Source organism: Heterocephalus glaber, unplaced genomic scaffold, assembly GCF_053883595.1.
Source record: "Heterocephalus glaber isolate CG9 unplaced genomic scaffold, H.glaber_assembly_v1.0 deba00001564, whole genome shotgun sequence".
Taxonomy (NCBI): Eukaryota; Metazoa; Chordata; class Mammalia; order Rodentia; family Bathyergidae; genus Heterocephalus; species Heterocephalus glaber.
In genome coordinates this window covers 8,073,536-8,097,448 of record NW_028258351.1, presented here as the reverse complement: position 1 = coordinate 8,097,448, position 23,913 = coordinate 8,073,536, and the positions used below count along the sequence as shown (strand labels likewise).

The window sequence follows — 23,913 nt, the reverse complement described above, 5'->3', positions numbered from 1 at the left end:
GTTTTTCTCATTAGGAGATCGTGGACTGGTTCAATGCCCTCCGAGCAGCCCGTCTGCAATACCTAAAAATGGCCTTTCCTGACCTCCCGGAGGCTGAGGTGAGCTGGATGGATGTAGACCCCAGCTTCTGAGTCTGCCCACTGCCACCTCCTTTTCTCTCTGTCTAGGCCAGACTGTGTTTGTTGCAGGCCAGGTCTTGAGATTTGGGGGGCTGGGCCCCTCCCTCAGAGGGAAGCCAAAGGCTTGGTCCTGGGCAGGCTGGAGGATTATGGGTAAAGCGGCCTCCATAAAGCAGGTCACTTTTGGAACACATGGGCATGATCACATTGTCAAGGGGCCCAGCCTTTGGGGATCTCTTCTGTACGAATGACCTAAAATGTACAAATGACCCCTAAATACTACTACTTACGAAGTGCTTTTAACCCACTTTATTTTATAACCCCTTTTTATCTAGTCATCCCCTAGAGCAGGCAGTTAGATGAAGTGACTATTCCCATTTTACTCATGAGAAACTGAGTCCCAGGAAGGGCAAGTGAAGAAGGGATCCTTCCCTTTGCCCTTAGGTCTCTGGTCTCAGAGGCCTTGGCACCCTCCCATTACAGTTGTAACAGGAGCAGAGCTGCTTTCGATGCCCAAGGGAATATTGAACTTGAGAACTTCATTTTAATTGTTCCCAGACATCCGGGGACTCCCAGCTGCCTCTCTGAGTGGTGGCTGGGGAGGGCCTGCATGGTGTGGGGCAGGGGGTGCTGTCTGTGCACGTCTGTCACTGACTTGCTGTGTGACCCTTGGAGGTCACAGCCCCTCTCCGAGCATCCGTTTCCATATTGGTAAGATAGAGGTTGCTTCGGGTCAACTTCAGGTCCCTCCAACTCTGAAGTACTATCGTCTGATCCCTGTTTTAGGTTCCCCTCTAAGAGAGTTTTGAAATTATTGGGGTGGAGAGAACATGTTAATCCTGGGACTTTTTTTTATTATTATTCCCGTTTGATGCTCCTTGAAAGCCTAAATGGTCATCAGTGCCCAGGTTGCAGGGAGCTTGATGTCTGGAATAGGGTCCACTCCAGGCCCAGGGACGCAAGGAGTCGGCAGCTCCCGTGGTCAGTTCTACCAAGGCTGAGGTTAGAACCCTGGAGGTCACGGTCAGTCGAGGTCGGTGTGCTGAGTCAGTGCCCAGGATAGGTTACGGCTGGTTCCCATTGGCCAGAAGTCCAGAGTGCTGACTGGCGACCAGGAGGAGGGAGGACAAAGTGCAGGTGCTCTGCCTTATTTAATCTGGGCCGGCTTCCCATCTTTGCTGACTTGTGTGCAGGAACTTGGTCTTTGGCCAGTGTCCTCAAAACCCCTTTGCCTTCCCCATGACCATCATTACCGTTGTCTCCAGGCTCCTCCCAGCACACCTCTCTCTTTTTCCTCCCACCCAGCATCCATGTGCCATGTCAGGTTCTGGGCTATCACCCTGGCCTGGCTCAGACTGAAGGGTTCAGATGCTGGAAACTCAGGGAAACCCTGTGGGTTTGTGGTCCTTTAATCAGGAACCCATGTAGGGGTGGGAGTAGAGCTCAGTGGTTGAGTGCTGGGGCAGCATTTGTGAAGCCCTCGGTTCATAGACTCTGAAGTGGAGGGCAGGCCATCTCACTTCTCCAAGCCTCAGTGTACTGTCTGTGACCATGAGGACAGTGGCTACCTTCGGGGCTGTTGTGGGAATCAGAGGAGCCCTGTTGTCTGAGGGCCAGTAATGAGTATTCCACCCTGGTTGTGTCCCTTCTTCCCATCATTTCCCTGGGCCTAGACTGGCCCTATCCTGGCTCAAGTTCAGAATAGCAAACAGACAGGGCTTCATCTGTTTCCTCCAATGGGGAATGAAAGCCTCTCTAATGTATTTTGGGAGAAGAGATTTTCATTTCTGGCTCCTGACCTTCCTCTTTTCAGACCTTGCAGCATAGGAGGCCAGTGCCAGTCCCTGGCAGCCTTTCTGAGCACAGGATGGACAGCTGGAAGGGCTGCTGGTGGTCACAGGACTGAGTCTCCTCACTGCACAGGGACGCAGAGGATCTTACCAAGGTCATGTGGCTGGTGGAGGTCAGAAGTGCAGCCAGAGCCCAGGTCTCCCACCTCCTTGTCCAGAGCTTTCTGTCTACCCACTCTGTTGTCACCTCCTCATGGCCCTGTGTTGTCAGAGTGCCTACCAGTGGCCAGGTAGCCAGCAAGCCTCAGCTGGGGGCTTGCTCAGAAGGCTCTGGCATGTTTACACTTCAGTGTCACAGTGTGGTGACCCCACATGTGACTGTCGCTTCTTCATGCCAGGGGCTATGCGGCTTTGAGACTGACAAGACCCTCCTCCCAGGGAGGTTGAGAGTTGCACCCAAACCCTGCCAGACAGTAGGCCTGGGACGATGCTCCCTGACCCCAACAGGTTCTCCTCACAGCCTTGGCTGAAGGAGTCCTTAACCCGTGACTCAGCCATGCCAGTAAGCTCTGCAAACATCTGGGGTGCTGACGACCTACTTTGTTGAAATATGAATATTACAGACAGTGCACCTTCCAAATATAACCCCCAGCCATCGAGTGTATATTTCCTTCCCTATTCCACACTTCCTCTTTGTCTGTGAGCCAAGTTCTTTTGGGAACCTTGACCTCTGGTGTTCGAGTGGGAGGTCAGCGTCTGTCTCTCTCCCCCCAGCTTGTGCCCCTCATCACCAGGAACTACCTCAAACAAGGCTTCATGGAAAAGACTGGCCCAAAGGTACATCCTACCACTCCTTGGGGGAGGCATGTATCTGGCCCTGGCCCTGGCCTGGTCACCAGTAGGGCAGGATTTGGGAGGTGAGGGAGTGGGGAAGGAGGGCTGGAAAGGGAAGGAAAGGAAGTTAGCCCATGTGGGAGTTCCTGGGTTGAAGGATTGAGCAGACAAATGTTGGCAGGTGCATGGTCCAGCATTGCTCCGGGGGCACTGCCCTCTCCTGGGCAAGCTCTGTCCCCCATCATCAGCTTCTTTCCTCTGAACTCATGTAACCACCCCTACCCCTGGGAAAGTGGAGCTGAGAAGGGACTCCCTGGGGAGACAGCTTTGGGGTGCTCCAGAACCCATGGTGCTCTGTGCCAGGAGCCCACCCGCATGGCCAAGGGAGACAGGGCCTGTGACTGGCCTGAGGAAATGTGAGTGCTCCATGTTGGGTGCCCCAAGGCCTCCTCCAGCACACCCTCACTGCCTCCAGCTCAGCCTGGCTCCCCTTTCTGAACCCGCCACCAGGGCTTGCTATGCCCACTTCTCTGTGCAGGAGGGGAAGGCTGACGCCATTGTGGGGCAGAGCCTGGATGCTGAGCTGAGGAGAGCAGGTTCAAAGTCAGAAGTCTGGCTGGAGGGCGTCCTGGTGATTGCAGGGGGTGTGGAAGAGGGGAGAGGAGGGAGAAAACAGAGATGCTCCCTAAAACACTCCCCAGAAGTGGCAGCATTCTAGCTTATTTTTAAAGGTTTAATGTGTTCATGTACACAGTAACTGTTAAAAGGAGAGTGAGTGTTAGGAGACAGTACGAAAGAAAGCCTGGGCAGGTTGAAAAGGTTCCTTCCTTCACCAGCCAGGCACAGCTCCTCGCCATGGCCCTCACCCGGGCCGGGGGTGCTCCCTCCCCTGGCTGAGGTTAGAATTTGGCCATCCCAGCACTTTCAGCCTCGAGGAGCAGTAGCCACTTCTGATTTTCCCAGCTTCCTTTTTCTGAGACTTGTTTGTCCACAGCCTGAGAAAGACGGAAGCGCCCCTTCCACCCCCAGGCCACACCTGGAGACAGCAGGCCCAAGTGGGCAGGGGGCAGCGTGGGGTAGGGGGGCAGCTGGGGGCTGGGAGGGGGCAGGCAGAGCCCTGACCGGGGCCTGGGGAGAAGCAGCAGGGAGTCTGATTGGGAAGCCAGCAGGGCTGGAGAACCAGTGGGACTGGCCCTACTGCCTGGCCTTGGCCTGAGCTGGTCCCACCCTCTGTCCCCTGCTTTGCCATCCTGGTAAGAGGTTCCCTCTTTTGCAGCAGAGAGAACCTTTCAAGAAAAGGTGGTTTGCCTTGGATCCCCAGGAGCGGAGGCTGCTCTATTATAAGAACCCCCTGGTAAGAACTACTCCCCAAGTTATCCAGCTCAGGGCTTGTACCTAGTGCTGGGATTTCAGGCCTGCGCCATCACACCTGGCTCGGGGCTTCATCTAACCAGGAGGCGAGGAGTGGAACAGTTTGAGGTGTGGGCCTGGAAGGCAGTGGTCTGCCTCTGTCCCAGCCCTGCCATTGTAGTGTCTGGCGTGCCCTGGGCAGAAGGTACACTTAGCTGTCTGTGCCTCAGTTTCCTCCTCTGAAACAAGGCTTTAAATGCCTTGCTCGGAAGTTACTGAGATGGGTACATGAGTTGCAACATACAAAGTACATGAGTTCCTGCTGCTCAGTGAGCTCTCCACAAGCCTTAGTTACCTTTCCAACAGAGGATGTGTCATTTATTGTAGGGTTTTAATCTAGCAGCACTCCTGGTAGTGGCACACTTTACCAAAATGGAGCTTGGGGCCTGTTGGGGGTGCAGAAACCCCTCTGCCCCAGGGCTGGCCTGGGGTGTATAGGTGCCTTCTGGTTTTCAGGATGCCTTCGAGCAGGGCCAGGTTTTTCTTGGGAGCAAGGAGCAGGGATACGAAGTCCTTGAAGAGCTGCCGAAGGGCGTCCGAGGGAGTCGCTGGAAAGCTGGCCTCACCATTGTCACCCCGCATCGGAGATTTGTCCTCACCTGCCCCAGCGAGAAGGAGCAGCGGGAATGGCTGGAGAGCTTTCGGGATGTCCTTTCTCGCCCCTTGACGCCCCTCCACCTCCTCGGTGAGCAGCGGGGGGCCAGGGCCGGCTCTCTGGGCTGAGGGTAGAGGGGCCTTCTGCACGGGGCTCAGCTGTGAGGCCAGAAGAGCCCTGACTCTGCGCTTTCCATGGTCTTCGCTTCCTGCCTAAGAAAAGCACAGATGTTGCGCATTATTGCCCCAGAGTCCCCTGGGCACCCCAAGGCTCCTCTAACAGAGCCCCTGTCTATGAGCTTCCAGAGAATCTGGCCCTGGCTGAACACTTGAGGCCGCCTCTCCCCTGCCTGCCTGAGCGGCTGGGCAGCCCTCGTCCCTTTTCTCATGAGAAACCCCTGGCCAGGTGTTACTAGCTGAGGTCACCCCGCTGGGCTGTTGCTGGGATCCTGGATTCCTCACTGGAGGGGAGGCTATTTATAATGCTTTCTTTTCCCTCATCCTCCCTTCTGTCTCTCTCTCCTGCTCCTTGTCACAAGGAGGCTTCCCTATCTTTTGGTGCCCCTGGGAAAAGGCCAGATGTCTTGAACTAGAACAGAAAACTTCTGACCCAGGGCCCAGCTTCTGGGCATGAAGGAAAAGTTCTGTTTGGAAAAGTATAGCCAGAACAGGTAACCCCCACAGAGTCCCTTGGGGGGAGCCCTGTGCCCTCTGAGTCTGCTGAGGATAAGGACAAACTCTCTTCACTGTCCCAATTCTTTGTGTTGTTGTTTTGGTACTAGGGATCAAACTCAGGACTTTGTGCTTTCAAGGCAGGTGCGGTGCCACTGAGCTAAATCCTGGGCCCCAGCTGTCCCAATTCTCGAAGCCAAAAGAATTCAGAAATGAAAAAGGGACGCCGCTGCTTTCTTTTGTCCCTGGGCCTGGGTGTCTGAGTCTCTTGGTTCCTTTCCTTCTATGTGTCTCTGTCTCTTCAATGTTTACTCCCTCTCTAGGGTATGTATGGGGGGGGGGGGGGGACGGCATGAGTGTGTGTGTGTGTATGTTCCCTTTGTCATTCTTTCCATTTGTTTTTGAAGTTTATTTTCGCTTCTCTTTCCCAACCTATTTTTGCTTTTTTGTTGTGTTTCTTGTTTTTTTGAGATAGGGTTTCACTATGTAGCCCAGGCTAGCCTTGAACTTGTGGCAATCCTCCTGCCTCAGCCTCTGGAGTAATTACAGCCATGTGCTGCCCCACCCTGCCCCAACCTGTTTTTTATTCTAGCTCCCCCACATTGCCTGCCTATCCTCAGGACTGCCCTCACATGGCCACCTCCCTGAGCCCCCTTATTTCCCTTCCAGGTGCACCCACAGAAAGTGGGTGCAGCAACAGGTGACCTTTGGCTGAAGAGCTGGCTGGCCACCTGATGTGAAGGAGAAGTTCTTACTCTGCCCTCGTGCCCAGCAAGAGTGCCTGAAGGCTGCAGCCACCCCTGGCAGTGAACTGTGCAGAGACTGAAGCCTCTTGCTCTCTGGGCCTTCCACACTGCCCAGATTTGGGGAGCTAAGGCTCCGGTACAGTGATGAGCACATAACCCCCCACCCCCCAGCACACCCAGGCTTGAGGCATCCCAAAGGCCCAGCACTTCCTCAAATCTGAAATGGCGCATTGAAGTGAAGGGACAGTCACAGCATTGTGCAAATGGCATCTTGCCACTCCCCCTCCCAAAGTAAAAGTTCAGTCTGAATCTAACCATGAGGAATATAGACAAACACAAATTCACATTAGGCAATTCAGCTAAACAACTAGCCTGGACTCTTCAAAGATATAGTCTGGAAATATTAGATGAAAGGGACTAAGAAGTGGCAATCAGGGCTGGGGATTTAGCTCAGTGGTTTCACCGCCTGCTGCACAAGCTCAAGGACCTGAGTTCAATCCCTGGTACCAAAAAAAAAAAAAAAGTGGCAATCAGATGCAATTCATGGTTCTTGCTTGGATCCTGGATTTTAAAAAACAACACCAATTGTAGGCCTGGTGCAGTGTGTATGCCTGAAATCCCAACACTTTGGGAGGCTGAGACAGGCAAATGGCCAAGTTTGAGCCTAGCTTGGGCAACTTAGCAAGACCTTGTCTTAAAATTTAAAAATAAAAATAAGGGGCTAGGGATGTAGCTCAGTGTGAAGGCCCCCGGTTCAGTGCCCACTACTGCAAACAACAAAGAGCTGTAGAGGATATGCCTCAGATGATTGAAGAAATATAAATATGGGTGTATATTGGCTATCGCTTCTTGGCCTTTTGGCTAAGATCAAGTGTGTATACTGGCTAGCAATATTGCAAGGCTGTGATAATCATGCTGTGTTTGTATGGGAGAACTGCTGCTGAGGTAGAATGTAGTGATGCCTACAACCAATTCTTCAATGGTTCAACAAAACCTAAGGGTATATGTATATTTTTAACGAATAGAGTATATCTGTGTATATACATACATATATAAAGATTATATATGGGGAGAGAGATCCACTGTGTAAAGTGTTAGTGACTGATGAATCTAGATGAAGTATATGTGGACATTTATTTTCCAATTCATGCAAATTTTATACAGATTTAAAAGTTTTCATATTAAAAAGTTGAGAAAAATATGTTTTAAATACCCACTTTCCACTCTTGAAAAATAGTGGTTTTTCTCTATGAGTTAAAAATGCAGGGCCAGGGGTTTAGCTCAGTGGTGCCACCACCTGCCTTGCAAGCACAGGGTCCTGAATTCAATCCCAGTACCAAAAAAAAAAAAAATGCTGTTGGAGTGCCAGAGATTTAGCTCATTGGCACCGTGCCTGCTTTGCAAGCAAAAGGTCCCGAGTTCGATCCCCAGTACCAAAAAAAAATGCTGTTGGAGCTTGGCACCATGGCACATACGTGTAGTCTCACCTACTCAGAAGGCTGAGGCAGGGGGATCAATCACTTAAGTCCAGATATTTGAGATTAGCCTGGATAGTATGAGACCTTGGCTCAAAAAAAATAAAAAGTACCTGTGGGATATGGGGGGGGGTGGCTCAGTGGTAGATTGTGTGCTTAGCGTGCCTGAGGCCTTGGGTTCAATCTTAAGCATTGAAATTAATTATCTAATTAATTTAGTAACGTGTTTCTGGGAGATTTGCATCTTGTGCACACTTGAGAAGAAACAGAAATCTAGGTAATAAAGAAACAATTCTGGGGCTGGGGATTTAGCTCAGTGGTTCTGGTGCCTGCCTCACAAGCGCAAGATCCTGAGTTTGAGTCCCGGTACCAAAAAAAGAAACAATGCCTGCATTGGTCGGCACAGCGCTCCAGCAGGAAAGAAGCAAGCTAAGCAGACAGGTCCACTGCACAGCAGGGCAGAGCCACCCAGGGTCTGGCCCTGCTAACTTGGGGCCACTGGAATATTCACTTCCCCAACTCTGTGCTTTGGTTTTTCTCTTTAAAATGAGGAAGTTGCACTAACTACTGAAATTCAATGCAAGTAACAAGTATCTTTCACCGCTTCCCCGGTGCCAGGCGCTGCTCCCAAGCCTTGTGTGTAGGAGTAAAGGAGTGGGATGCTTCGGTCCTTGCTGTCACGATTGCAGCCGGCAGGGGGCAGCAGCGGCCCTTAACCAGGGAGGCGCTAGCAGGCCCCAGGGCTGCCCTCACTGAAAAACAGAGGGAAGCCAGCTTCCTCTCCAGAAAGTGACGTCAAAAGTGAAGCCTTGAATAGGTTAATCAAAGGGAGGAGGGTAAGGCAAACACTTTTTAAGCTAAGAGAAGAAAATGCTTAAAGGCTCTGAGATGGAAAAAGGGAGCTGAAAGAAGTCTCAAGTGGCTGCAGTGCTTGCCAAGACCCCTGCTCCATGAGTCTTTGTTCTTTTCCCACCCATCGAGGGACATGAAAAACACTCTTCACTTCCATGAAGACCAGGAGGGGTGAGAGAGTTGTTATAGGACTCTCTGCATGGCCTGGTGAGTGGTTGTGCATGTTGTCATCCCAGCTATTCAGAAAGCTGAGAAAGGAGGATTGCAAATTTCAGGCCTGCCTGCACAGTTTGTAATAGCCAAAGCTTGGAAATAGCCCAAGTGCCCATCAACTGGAGACTGGATAAAGAAGATGTGGGGTTTTTTAATAAAATGGAGTATTATTTACCCATAAAGAATGAGAAACTAGAGACACTTATAGCTAAATGGATGCACATTGAGGCTATACTCTTTGTTTTGGTACCGGGGATCAAACTCGGGTCCTTGCACTTGTGAGGCAGGCAGCGGAACCACTGAGCTAAATCCCTGGCCCGAGGCCATACTCTTAAGTGAAATAAATAGGACACACATGTGTAAATACCGAATAGTTTCTCTGGTGTGAGAAACTGAAAGTGTAAATAAGGATTAAAATGAATAATTGATAATGTGAAATAGGAAGAAAAGGCCCAAAGGGGTCCGGGAAGTGGGAGAAGTAGGGGAAAGAAAAGAAGGGAAAGGAAAAAATACGAGAAAAGGGAAAAATGGAAACAAAGTCTTTGTAAATAGGGAAGGGTGGAGGGGGCGAAGGGAGAGTAGGGGAATGGGGAAAAAATAAGAACGAAGATACATCATGTAAAGGTACAAGTTCCTAAAAATGAATGTAAATGCACTGTACACCTAAAATTTTAGGCCAGCCTGGACAACTTTGAAGAGACCGTGTCTCAAAAATTTAAAAAGGCTGGGGAGATGGGTGTGGTATCCCATACCTGTAATCCCAGCACCCTGGAAGGGTGAGGCCAGAGGATTGCAAGTTAATGCACACCCCAGCATGGGCAAGTTAACGATTTAGCAAGAAATTTTAAAAGGCTGGAGATGTTGCTCAGTGCAAAGGCTCTGGCCTCAATCCTCATTATCATAAATAAGAAAACAAAGAAACAAATAGGGATGGAGGGATAGCTCAACACTGGAGCACTTGCCCAGCATACACAAGACTGAGTTCAGTCCCCAGTATTGTGGGAAAAGAGGGAGGGGTGGGGGAGGAAGAAATTGGGGAAGGGGGAACAGGAGGGGAGAGGGGTCTCTGCATGTTATGGGATTTGGACCCCCAATCGTGGGGCAAGCAACACGTGAGAGTCTCTTTCCTGAAGTCTCAGGACTGCCCACGTAGGAAAGCAGCTCCTCTCTGGCTCCCAAAGCACCCTGGAGACGTCTCTTTCAACACTCACTGGGGTGTGCATTGAGGGTCAATCCCTTGTCTGCCTTTCCTACCAGGTCTGGTAAGTGTTGAGCTACTCTGGTAAGTTCTGAGGATGAGCAAATCAATAAAGGCATAGTCCTGTCTTCAAGGAACATATGGTCTAGAGGGGAAGAAAGAGAAGAAAACAGGCAGGAACAAAGCTACCTGAAGAGGGAAACTGGGCTTCTAAGTGTGGGAGCCCTATAGAGGCACAGAGAACAGACACAAGAGCTGAAGCTCCAACGAAATGGTCTGCCTGTTTATCGTTGTTGGTGTTTTTTGGCTTTTTGAGACAGAATCTCATGATGTAGTCCAGGCTGGCCTTGAATTTGTGGCAATCCTGCCTCAGCCTTCTGAGTGCTGGGATTATAGGCATGTGCCACCATGCCCGGTAGTCTGCCTGGTTTGGGTTGGATCCTTAGCTGGATCTCTCTCTGGGTTCCACAAGGATATTTCTTCCTCTTACATTAAATCCCCTTTTGTCCTTTTTTTGGTTTCCTGCAAGGAAGTTTCTATTACTTGACTCCATACCAACTGAAAAACTTCTCCAAAAGAGATGATATCTATGCTAAATCCTAAGATTGAGTAAAAGATCCTTGGGTTGGGATGGGAGAAGCAGTAAAGAAGCATGTACAAAGGCCCAGAGAGAAGAGAAGACTGTTCTGGAGTCTTTGGATAAATGACTATGCTAGAGAACAGATGGCTGGGGAAGGAGAAGTAAGAGCAGGTGAGATTGGAGGATGGATTGCTCCCAGTAATGGTGCAGCAGCTCACATCAGAAAACCTTCAGGCAGATAACCATAATAAACTCTGGAGAGACGAACCAAAAAACTATCTGAAGGCACTGAAAAGTGACCAAAGGCCACAGAAGGTAGAGAGGAGCTGGCACTAGGAAGCAGGAAATGGCCTGATGAGTCTCTCACTTTTCAGTTTTCACCTGAGGGCCTGGCCAAGTCAGTCAGTGCCTTAGGGAGTCACCAGAAATTTGGCAGAAAGCTCTATCTTCCTGACTGAAAAATAGAAGTCAGAGTTCAAGGTAAGCACAGCAACTGAAAAGTGAAAGGGGGAAATCTGGGAGGAGAGGACCATGGGGAGGACAAGTGAATTTGGTGTATTCAGTGATACTGTAGTTGTTGAACTCAATTTGTTTCAAATTCATGCTCGAACACTGAAAAATTTTGAGAACTGAACATATTATTCCTATAAGAAATAATGAAAAACCTATTGGTTCAGAGGCAAAAAATTGCACTTATAAATTCATTTTCCAGGACTTTTTTTTTTTTTTTTGGTACCGGGGATCAAACTTGGGACCTTGGGCTTGCAAAGCAGGCAGTGGAACCACTGAGTGAAATCCCTAGCCCCATTTTTCAGAACTTTAACAAATTTCATAATGATTTCTTTCTTTCACTCTATCATGGTGCTCACAGTTTTCCTCTTAGCTTTACTGCTGGTATCATTAACTGTCTTTGGAGCCATGGTTATGATATTTTACACAAATAAAGTGCAAGAAAAAAGCACAATGATGAATGTATTGATGTGCTAACACAAGAACTATATGTGTTTGGCTGAGAGCTGTGCTTAGACTGAAATGAAACCCCTTTCTGTCCACAGCGACTCACTCTTGGCACTTACAGGTTTTTTTCAAGTCAGATTTTCAGGTTGACTGCTTGGGGCAGATCAGACCCTTGGATACCTGTAGGGAGGGGATAACGGGGAATAAAAAAAGACAGACAAAATTCAAGGTATAAGAGGACAAGGAGGGACCTCCCTCTAGTAGACAAGCTCAACAATCTCCATTGTTGACACACTTTTTTAGCCAGTAAGAAGTTCAGCGGGAGGGGTAGTGTACTTTTCCTGGGACAGCAACTACAGTAAGAATGGGGCAATAAAAGCTGAGAAGCAAGTTCAACTTCATAAAGGGAACAAGTTAATGGGGATTAAGTCCTTCCCTATACCTGGATTTCTACATTCTTTTTGCATTGGCCTCAGCAGATGTTACCTTGCTTTGGGAGCACTGTGATTATGGGCTTTCCCCACACAGCCGGGAAGCATACTTCCCTATTCCTAAAGCAGGTCACACCAGCCTCACGACTGTGGGACTTAAGTCACGTAGCCTGGTCCCCAACATTTTCCTCACATAGCTTGGTCCCCAACAGTTGACTATCGAGCAAATTTACAAACACCAAGCAAAATTTTTTTTACAACTTTGCTGTTCAAGTAGTGGAAAATTTGAGCTTGGAGCCATTCCATGACAGGTATCACTGTAACCTGCCTGATCTCTGAAAAAACATAACAGGATCCAGAAGGTCTAAAATGGCTGGGTGTGGTGGTGCACACCTGTGATCCCAGCACTTGGGAGGCTGAGGTAGGAGCATCAGTGAGAGTTCAGGGCCAGCCTGGGCTCCACAGTCCGTTTGAGGCCAACCTGAGCTACATAGCAAGACCTTGTCTTCAAAAAGAAGGGAAATCAAGATATAACCCCCCCAAAAAAAGATATAACCTCAGGCTACTAAACATATGAGTGTCAACTTTCTGTCACTATAATGAATACTGGAGATAATCAACTTATAAAGGAAAAGGTTTATTTTGGTTCATGTTTTAGAGATTGCAGTTTTTTGTTTTTTGTTTTGGTACTGGGGATCAAACTCGGGTCCTTGCATTTGCACAGCAAGCGGCAAAACCACTGAGCTAAATCCCCGGCCCTGGAGATTGCAGTTTTTAATTGGCTCCCTTGTTTTGGCCTGTGGTGAGGAAGCACATTTTGGCAGGAGTAAAACCACTCATCTCATGATCTGAAAGCAAGGGAGGAAAAAAAAGGGACTAGATCTTATGGTTTATATCTGGATGTCCCCAAAGCTTCATGTATTCCAAGATGGGGTTTGGGTATAAGAGGTAAAATATTTTTAATCAGTCCATATTTCATTAACTCACTCTAATAAGCCCTTAGACATAGATTTACCTCAGTAAACTCGTAGACAAAGACATGCAGGCTATACAAAGACACACCAGAGGTGAAGTTCTGGGGTAAAGTGGTAATTGCTAAGCAAGTCTCCCCAAATCCTGTGAAGCAAAAGGCTCAAAATAACTACAAAGAGATAGGAAGCAGGGGATGCGAAGGGAAAGGGGGCACAACAATTGTGGGATGAAATAGATTGCTCGGGACAGACTGAACCCTGGATCCCAGGCCATGGGAGATGGGGGAGTGAGTCCTGTGAGTTAGGAATAGAAACGGCTTCTCAGCTGGAGTGTGCCTGTCTCTATGCATAGCACCACTCTTGCAAGAGTATGGATTAAAAATCTTGCTTTTTGGGCCAGGGATTTAGCTCAGTGGTTCTGGCGCCTGCCTCGCAAGCGCAAGGTCCCAAGTTTGATCCCTGGTACCAAAAAAAAAAAAACAACCTTGCTTTTGCTGCTTCTGGAGTCTAATTTTTTTTTTTTTTTTTGGTACTGGGGATCGAACTCAGGACCTTGTGCTTGCAAGGCAGGCACCAGAACCACTGAGCTGAATCCCCTACCCACTTTATTTTATTTTATTTATTTTTTTGATACCAAGGCTCGAACTTAGGACCTTGTGCTTACAAGGCAGGCACCAGAACCACTGTGCTAAATCCCTGGCCCTAATTTCTTTTCTTCTTCTTCCTTTCTTCTTAATTTGATTTTTGGCCAAGAAGTAAATTCATTTTTTACAGTTAGGGGCTTATCCAGGAGATTCTATGCCCGCGTGGACCAGGTGGTCCTGGTAGAGAGGGAGGTGAGTCCCACTCCCTACCCCCTTTTTGTGCGGGCCGCTCTGCCTGGATACTCCGTTTCCCTGAGAAAGCCAGAGAACACTCGAGACTGTTCTAAAGACAGTGAAACTGATGCAGGACAGATAAAAGAAACAAACCATGGCAATCAAGTAATCTTTGCCCTGGAGAAAGTAGGAACAATTGGACTAAGGTCCTGCTTTGTTGGATGGGTGACATTCTCTGTGACTGACACAGGTCTCAGACAAGCGATTCCGGGGCATGTGTGAGAAACCTCTATTCTCCTTCCAACTGTCATAGGTAGACACCTGCAGTAGAGCAGGTGGGAGCCTTGACAAAAAAAGGGGCCACCAGGGCCCTGGTAAGGGAGGTTGAGCACCCAAGAAGACTCAGGCACGGGGACCTCATGAGAATAGGAACAAACAGTCTAGGCCTAGGGAGTGAGGGAAGGGAACCTGGACATTCTCCCTAAGAGTCCATTGGGGAACATGCTTGAAGATTGGGAAGACAGTTTTGGACCAAGGGTAAAAGTAAAAGGGAGATGAATAAATATTGTAGTTTCATTTGGCCTGTCAAAAGGGAGCCAGTCAAAAGGCTGTCTGTGTTTTGGCCCAAGTTTGGATCTGATGAGGATTGAATCTGATGAGGCCCGGGTCTGTCAAGTGCTAGTCCTCTTGGTAAATAATAAAACTTCAGCCTCACCAGAGGAAAGAGGCTACGCCATCTGCTGGCTCCCAGAGTCAACACCAGTTTCTCTTGAAGAGAAAACTCAGAATCATTGGGATCCTTGATGTTTTTTGCCCCCACCCTACGTAGTCACAGAATGTTCTGGATGAGGGTCACCTTGAAGAGACAGGACCTCAAGGAGGGGAAGAAAATAATCAAGGAGTGAGGGGGAGGGGGATCCCACCAACAGCCCCTTCTATCCAAATCTGAGGAGAGAATTAGAACAATGTAGGAAGGAGCTAGAAAGCTTCTCCCTCCCTGAGAAGCCATCCAGTTCTAACCCATTCTCTCTTCGTGAGCTACCAGTGGGAGGAGGGCATATTGGATTTGAATTGTTAATGTTCTCCTTACTAGGACTAAAATGAGGAATTTTGGGCGGGGGGATTTAGTTCAATAGTTCCACCGCCTGCCTTGAAAGCACAAGGACCTGAGTTTGACCCCCAGTACCAAAAAAAAGAGGAATTTTATTTATTTATTTATTTTTTTGGCAAGACTCAGGTCCTAGAATCCCTTATCCCTCTCACAGGCCTTCCCATCTAATCGAGACCTTCCTAATGGGACCAGCCTTGGTGCTTGAAGTCTAGATGTTCAATGAGGACGTATCCAATCCTTTTGAATTGTGACATATCACTAGATTTTGATCAGTGGTATTGGTGACTTCCAGTTCTTCCCCAGAAGTTATTGGCAAATCAAATATTCCATTTCTTAAATTATTGGAACATACCACTGCTCTGTTGATGACTGTAATTTCTTTGTTGTACTGAAATCGTTGTCTAAAAAGCTTTTCTTTTCTTACTCTATTCTTTTCTAAGGAGTTTTGCTTCTTGATTCTGAAGAAATTCTAGGAAAAAAACTTTCTGATCTATCAGCACTGTTTTTCTCTTTTTTTCTTCTTGGTATAAGAAAACTGGGCTTCCAACTTTTCATTTTAGCTTCATGATTAGACTCTCTTTCACTTGTGGTCACATCATCATAGATAATAACTTCCTGAGACCTAAGTGGTAAATCAGGCAGTGAAACTGAAAATGCCCTTAAATTTTCTTTTGACTTGGTTGCCTTCATTTTAAATCTGTCCTTTTCTTTTTTGAAAAACTGCTGCAACCTCTTAAGTGCTTCTTTTCCATCTAAATCTATTTGGGAGGAATTGTTCTTTGTTTTGTAGACATTCTCATACATTTCTTCACTACTTTCTTCTGAAACACTATCTGAGGTAAATGAGCTGGAGAAGACTGACTTGGATATATCTGTCACGGGGCAATCCACATCGTTATATGTGGCCTGTGACACAGAACATGACATAAAGGCCACTGGGTCCTGGGTGTGTGTCGTCAGCTCCAAAGTCTCCACCTGGTCACCCTGGTCTCAGGAGGGCCTGGCCAGGTCCACATCCGCAGGACAGGCCTTCGCTTCCATTGCATCAGTCATGGTTTCCTGCTGTCTAGCCACCATGCTCCATCTGTCTCCGTGGCTGGCGGTCATCTGGATGTCTTCCGGTGTCGCTTCATAAACATCTACCTTGAAAGGCTGCTTTGAATGTGGATCTTGTTCTGAATTTTGATGTTCCAGTCCACATGGGTCTTTTTCCTCATATGTTTATCTTCATCTTCATGTTTAGTGCAAAGTTCTTGATGCAGAAAACTCTTCCAAGGCTTTCGGAGTTCTTCAATTCCAACTTCATATATTGAATCAGCAATTTCTTCTGCAGTGCACAGGTTAATGGAGTTGCCCGAGTGTCTCAGATATGAATTGTTGCCTCATAATTACGTGGTTCTTCAAATTCAGCACTCTCCAGAGGACAGAGGGATTCTTTCATGTGCACTTTGTCTTGGGTCTTGAAGAGAGTGGCTGGCTGCCTCTGGAAGGCCTGGAGGTCTACTGCTGGCAGCTTCAGGGGCTTTGGGGGAGCTGGATCCAGAGACCCCACAGGGGGCAGTGGGTTTGTTCTGGGGAGCTGGTGATGCTGGGTGTCTGGCGGGTTTGCTGGGGCTGGGATGGACAGCTCGAATTCATAAACAGGCTGGCAGGGACCACCTGCTGAGCTCCTAGCAACATTGGGTTTTTCTTGGTTCTTCTTGCCAGCTTGATAACATGGAGAGGGGGTTGTTCAGAGGTGGTGAGTGCTTTTCTTTGGGCCAGCTCCTTCTTGGAAGGGAGCGTCAGGGCCCATTTTGTTTGAATCTTTTCCCTTGGTCTGTGTGGAAGAAGCCTCATGGCTTTTTTGCTCTTCTGGATGGAAGGCCTTGTCCCCACCATTGGTAAGGAGAAGAGCTGAGAACGTCACACATTTCTGAGATGAAACTTTCTCCCACTTCCTGAGCTTGTCTTGGAAGCTGTTGGCCACCATTCCTTTTTCCTCACTGGTCATCTCAATATTTGATGAATTCACATCTAAAAGCAGAGAAGCTTCCTGAGAATTTCTTGGAGAACACACAGCAGGGTTTTCCAAAAGTCCTGGGGAACTTGGGCTCTTCTGAATTGTATTCCTCTGGGTCAACTCCATTTGCCGGGTTTTAAGAGTCTGGGACTCACCACTGGAGCCATGTGATGGCGGCCAATTGTGGTTGGATGTAGGGGTTTCCCATGGGCCAAAATCTGGTGGGGCCTTGTGCATCTGATGTCACCCTTTTGAGAAACACTTGCTGGGAATTTAATAGGTCCTAGAAGAAGTGGAGCATCACAGTTGTGAAATTTGGCTCGAAGTTCCTTGAAGTTCCTTACTCGTTCTTCTTCCATCACCCACCTGTGAGGCAGGGTCTAGGGGAGCAGCCCTGCTTCCCAGAGCTGGATCCTGGGACCCACAGCTTGACCTCCTCTGTCTCTGCCAGCCCGGACTCACCACCTGCTCCATCTGCTCCCAAATGAGGAATTTTTAAAAGGAGACACAGTCATTCCTTGAAGATCCCCTGGGGACCAATTAGACCAATTTTTAAGCCCCAATTTATACACAAGAGCTGAACTGATGTCTATCCTGGACATTTTTTTCTCAGATTAGGGGAACAAGAAATTATTAGAATTGCACCTGTGCTTGCCTGGGAGAGAATCAATCCTCCCGGAGCAGCTACAACAAAACAAAAGTTCCCAAATAAAGATCCTAGATGAAAATAATGTTGGAAATAGGCCAGGGATTTAGCTCAGTGGTTCTGCTGCCTGCCTCACAAGCGCAAGGACCCGAGTTCAATCCCTGATACCAAAATAATAATAATAATAATAATAATGTTGGAAATGACTAGGCCAAATGCAAGATTTAAGAAATTTAATACTCAAAGGGGATTAAAGAGTCAGCTCCCCTCATCCAACAAAACAAAACAAAACAAAACAACATCTCTGAGGCATTTGAGATTCAACAAGAGAAGGAGGAAACCCTTTCCACCTTCTTATAGAGGTTGAAAAACCAAATGAGAAAATATCCCGGACTGGATCCTGAGGGTCAATTGGGGAAAGGCCTCCTCAAAGTTGATTTTGTGACTAACAGCTGGGCTGACATATGAAGAAAGCTACAAAAATTAGAGGGATGACTTGTAAAGGGAACAATCCAAGAGGAAGAGTTCACAATCATAAATATATATGCACCAAACACTGGTGCACCCAACTATATAAAACAAATACAAATGGACATGAAAAATTAAATAAGCACTAATACAATATTAGTGGGGGACCTCAATACCCCACTGTCACAAATAGATAGATCAACTAGACAATAAATAAGCAACAAAATACTAGAACTCAATCAAACTCTTGAACAAATGAACTTAACAGATGTTTACAGTGTGTTCCACCCCACAAAATCTGAATACACATTCTTTTCAGCTGCACAAAGGTTGTTCTCCAAAATAGACTACATACTCGCTCATAGAACATGTTTAAGTAAGTGCAAAGGAATTGAAGTTATTCCCTGTATATTATCAGACCATAGTGTGATGAAATTGGAGATCAATAGCAAAAGAAACCACAAGAGTTTCATAAACACATGGAAATTGAACAACACACTTCTGAATAACTAGTGAGTCACAGAGGAAATTAAAGAAGAAATCAGACAGTTCCTACAATTAAATTAATAATCAGACAATACAACATATCGGAATCTATGGGACACAATGAAAGCAGTCTTATGAGGGAAATTCATAGCACTGAATACTCATATTAGGAAAACAGAACAAGCCTAGTTAAATAACCTGATGCTGAAACTCAAGCGTCTAGAAAAAGAAGAGCAAGTCAAACCCAAAGCTCATACAAGGGAGGAAATTATAAAGATCAGAGCAGAAATCAATGCAATGGCGACTAAGAGAATGATACAAAAAATGAATAAGGCCAAGAGTTGGTTCTCCAAAAGAATAAACAAAATTGACTAAAAAAAAAAATTAGAGGGATGAAATGAGAAGTCAATTGATGAGTTACTTGAAAAAGCACAAAGAGTTTACATAAAAAGAGATGAAGAAAAACAAAAACAGAATAGAAAAATTCTGGTCTCCATTATATTAAAAAAAAAAAAGTGGATGACAGAAAATTAGATTAAGACTCCACATAAGGAGTTAACAAAAGATTTAAGTCCCAGTACCCCACACACACACATACACACCCACATGTAAATATATATAGGCATATATGTCACTATATATCAATATATATACATTGATAAAACTATACAGTGAATGTTTAAATTTTAAAAATTTGTTACAGTAAAAACAATTGTCATTAAACCCCTTAAAATACTCCCCCTCTTCTGAACACACTTGTTCCATCATTCTTGCCACTTTCTGAAGCACTTCCAAAAGTCCTCTTTTGTGGGTATCTTTTTTTTTTTTGGTACCGGGGATCAAACTTGGGTCCTTGTGCTTTCGAGGCAGGCAGCGGAACCACAGAGCTAAATCCCCAGCCCTGTGGGTATCTTTATAATATGTGATTTTAAAAATACAGTAAAAATACAGTAAAAAATACAGTACCAAAAAAAGAAGAAAATAAAAAATACAGTAAATGCTGCTGCCGACTGCCATCTAACAGTAAGGCAGGCTCATAGAAATATTACTGTGTGTCCTCATCCACCTTATTCACCAGATCTGGCACCATGTGACTTCTGCCTCTTCCCCAAAGTCCAAATCACCACAAAAGGTAAATGTTTTGAATCTACTCAGAACATTGAGGCAGTCACGAAAGAGGACTTCCAGAACTGCTTGAGAAAGTGGCAATGGGATAAGTGTACAAAGTGAGGGGGAGTGTTTTGAGGAGGCTTCATAGCAATGTGTCTTTTACTGGAATAATTTTTTAAAGTTTAAATGTTCATCATCTTTTTTTTTTTTTGGTACTGGGGATCGAACTTGGGACCTTGTGCCTGCGAGGCAGGCAGCGGAACCACTGAGCTACATCCCCAGCCCTGTTCATCATCTTTTGAGTCACACTATATATGTGTTGTTTTTTTTTTTTAAAGCCCCAGAATAAAAACAAGACTGGGGATGTAGCTCAGTGAGTGGTAGGGAGTTTACCCAGCATGTTTGAGGTTCAATCTCCAAAACCACCAAAACCTCTTGTAATCCCAGCATTCAGGAGACTGTAGCACGAGGGTTGAGGTGAATTTGAGGCCAGCCTGGGTTCCATAGGGAGACTATCTAAAAACAAAACAAAACAAAAACACTGAGTTGTATACTTAAAAATGGTTAAAGTGGTAAACTTCATATTATGTATATTTCACCACAATAAAAAATGTAAAAACTGCCAGGGGTCTTGGGGCACACCTGTAATCCCAGTTACTGATGAGGCTGAGGCAGGAAGATTGCAAATATAAGTCCAGCTTGGGCAATTTAGTGAGACCTGTCTCAAAATAAGAAATCAAGAGGGCTGGGGGTTTAGCTCAGTGGTAGAGCACCATTCCATCCCTAGTGTCACATGCACACGCACGCACACAACAGAAGGGCTTAAGTTTGGATGTTTGAATTCATTTATTATAAAACTGAGTGGGGATAAGGACAATGTACAGCACATTTAATGAATTCTCTCTTCCCTGGACAAAAAAATGCTTTGTTCCTGAAGGAATCCAGCAAGTACAAAGCAAAGAGCACTCTGGAAGAACATGCTGATAGCAGTGATGGCTTCTCCAGCACACAAACTCAGAGCTTTTTCATTTCTCATGTAACTCAGCACTGGGACCCTGTGTCTCTAGGTGCAGTGGCACCTGTATTCCCAGCTTGTCAGGAGGATGCTCTGAGCCCAGGAGTTCAAGATCAGCCTGGGCAACATTTATGAGACCTCTGCCACATAAATCAATCAATCAGTATAAATTCAATGGCTAAAAAAATCCCAAATTGGGCCGGGGATTTAGCTCAGTGGTGCCGCCACCTGCTTTGCAAGCACAAGATCCAGAGTTCAATCCCTGGTACCAATAAATAAATAAACAAATTTAAAAAAGACCCAAATAAATAAACTTCCGTGTTGTAGGGATAGATATTAACACATTTACTTGACTTGAAAAAAGTTACACTCTGGCAGCAAATGAGTCTGACTTAACTGACTGGCTTTCCAGTGAGGACTAGTGACAGCAGTTAGGCTCCACGGCAGCATTCTACCTAAACTCAATGAATTCAATCTACAGCTCCAAACTTCTGAGAAAATACATTTCAAGAGAAAAGTACCTCTCGAGAAATTCAATTGACAGAGGAGTATTGAAATGAACAATGTTCTAGCCCAGCGTGGTAGTGCACACATCTGTAATCCCAGCACTCAGGAGGCTGAGTAGGCCTCAGGAGCTCTGTAAATTCAAGGTCAGCTTGGGCTACATAGTGAGTTCCAGGCCACCTTGGATTGCGTAGAGACCCTGTCTCAAAAAAAAAAAATTGGAATAGAATGTATTATTAAATGTTGCCTAATTTAGCATTAAGTAATGTTCATCTACTGATAGAAATCCATTTTTATTTATTTTTTATTTCTAGAAATGCATTTTTAAAAGAAATCAGCCTATTCATTTCATGATTTAGTTTCAATATAATTTTATGGGGGTTTTTTTGGTTTTTTGTTTTTGCACTGGGAATCAAACTCGGGATCTTGCTCTTGTGAGGCAGGTGCTAGAACCACTGAGCTAAATCCCTGGCCCATCAATATAATTTTTACTTTGTTTAAAAATTATTTATATAATGTAACAATATATTTGTGTTTGATTGACTGCTAATAATAATGATAATTCAATCTGGAAGAAAAATTAAACAAGAGCCCTTTGTCATAGGAAGTAAAAAAAAAAGGTTAAAATTTCAGTATATATAATAAATATTTTTATTGCAGAGAAGTATTACAAAGGATAAATAAAAGATATTGATAAAGAAAAGATTTTCATGCATAAGATATATTACCTGGGAATATATTTCTATGGAGAAAGTGAAATAGAGATACAAATTTAAGAAAACAAAAGAATAATAAAATTCTGTCTCTCTCTCTCTCTTTTTGCTTATCAGTATGGAGGACTGAATACAGGGAGTGCTGAGTCACATCCCCAGCCCTTTTTAACTTTATTTCGAGACAGGGTCTTGATAAACTGCCCAAGCTGGCTTTGAACTTATGATCCTCCTGCCTTGGCCTCCCCAGTAGCTCGGTATGCAATTACAAATGCTCTGTCAGATTTCCAATGGACATATATTTTTATTAGTGTATTTCTATTTTCTAGAACTGTCCACTCCCACCTTTCCCTTACTGTTTGTAGTCACTGCAGGACTTTGCATGAAACTTCTACAGGGGAAAAGAGCTTGAAGATCACTGGTTAGCTTCATCTTTTCAGAAACTTGGGTGTGAAATAGAGAAGAGAAAGACAGCTGGCTGGAGGGAAGTTTAGATCAAAGATGATTTTCCCTGTACTGGAGTTCAAATCCAGGGCTTCATGCATGCTTGGGTAGGGCTCTATGTGCTATGTCTCTAGGCTCCACTTTGATTTTTTAAAGATGGGACATTTCAATATGTTAAGTGTTTTAATACAGAGACTACTTTACAGGCTAGAAAAGAAGCTAAGTTTACCCCAGATTCTGGAACAAGATACAGAAACCTGTAAGTCAGGATGGGCTAGGTTGATAGGGTTTTGGGAGGAGATTTCAATTTTGTTTGTTTGTTATACTCAAGCAGTAAGCAGGCATCCTTGCATCTCAGCAAGCTTAATGCACAAGTTGCTTTTCTCTGGTACTGCATGTCCCGGCGTGGGCCCATATGAGCCTGTTTTTCTTAGCCGGGCTCCATTTCCATAGTACCAGTGCTGGGCAGAAAGAGGATGAACTGCTTGACAGCTGGTAAGAGAAGCATGCATCACCTCAGTGTGTTTCACACATCCTGAGAGGTCCCTGTCCCACAGGAAGTGTGGAGCCAGAGTGACTCCATTTTGAAGCTGTCTCCTTTGTTCTCTCAGAGTGACTCCATTTTGGAGCTGTCTCCTTTGTTCTCTCAAACTTGTGCTTATCCACTCAAAATTCCTAAGTTTATTACCCAGCCATCTGTGTACTCAGGAAGGACATTCCGGACACACTACCTATAAGGTAAACAGTTAATGGCTAACTGCCCACAAAAGATAGATGTGACCATTAGTCAGTGGACCTGCTAACCATCAGCTTATGACAGTCGGCCCCTAACCTTTGCCCCCTTCTCCCTTGCAAAAATCTATACGTAACCCCCTTAACCCCCCCCGAGCCTAACCAATCAAAACCCTACACTTCATATGTATTTAGCATTAACCAATCACCTGGCTACTAACAACCAAAGCTTGATGTATACTCAATAAAAACCCTGCTAGTTTCGAGGCTCGGGGCTCTCAATCTCGATCCGCTGCGTCGGTGACAATTGAGAGTCCCTGCTTAAGCTTGAATAAACGACCCTCGTGTGCTTACATCGGAAACGGTCTCCTGGTGGTCTTTGGGACATCGCGATCTGGGCACAACATTTGGGGGCTCGTCCGGGATCCCAAGACCTTCAGGACTCCCGTACCGGAGGGTCAACGCCGGCTGGTGAGTGTTTTCTTTGTGCTTGTAAAGTCTGGGCCTATTTTCTGGGAAGGTCGGCAGACGGTCTAGGCGGACGCGCTGCAAGGGCCGCCGACCCGGAATCCTGGAAGACGTTCCGGATTCCACTGGTGGGGACGGAGTGCCCCAAGAGTACGGGTCAGTGAGACTCCTGGAGGGACGGTGCGGGTCGCTCCCGCGGCACGGCAGGAGGCCGTCGTCCCATTTGCATTGCCTCCGATCGCGCGGAGGACGGTTTTGTCTCACCTTGTGCTTCTCTGTTGCGTTTGTGTGTCTGTTTGTGCTGACTTGGACCGAGACGATGGGACAGACTGTGACTACCCCTCTTTCCCTTGTAACAGACCATTTCAAAGAAGTTAGGGAGAGCGCTCATAACTTAAGTTTAGAAATTAAGAAGACTAAGTTCATCACCCTCTGTAACTCAGAGTGGCCCTCCCTCGGGGTAGGATGGCCCCCCGAGGGAACTTTTGATTTGCAGATAATTCGCAGAGTTCGTAAAGCCATCCTCCCCCCCGATCAGATACCCTACATCGCCGTTT

General features: G+C 46.3%; 1 protein-coding gene and 1 pseudogene across 1 annotated transcript in view; one reads left to right on the top strand and one right to left on the bottom strand.

Annotated features, from left to right (window-relative positions):
• Positions 1 to 23,250, top strand: part of Adap2 (ArfGAP with dual PH domains 2) — a 45,714-nt gene extending 22,464 nt beyond the window's left edge. The window contains exons 7-11 of the mRNA XM_004870591.4: positions 15 to 98; positions 2,684 to 2,746; positions 4,020 to 4,097; positions 4,610 to 4,838; positions 6,089 to 23,250. Coding sequence (XP_004870648.2) covers positions 15 to 98; positions 2,684 to 2,746; positions 4,020 to 4,097; positions 4,610 to 4,838; positions 6,089 to 6,123 — 489 coding nt within the window. The 3' untranslated portion in view covers positions 6,124 to 23,250. The remainder of the gene's footprint in view (positions 1 to 14; positions 99 to 2,683; positions 2,747 to 4,019; positions 4,098 to 4,609; positions 4,839 to 6,088) is intronic.
• Positions 14,951 to 17,145, bottom strand: LOC101723124 (FYN-binding protein 2 pseudogene; annotated as a pseudogene).
• Positions 23,251 to 23,913: the final 663 nt, after the last annotated feature.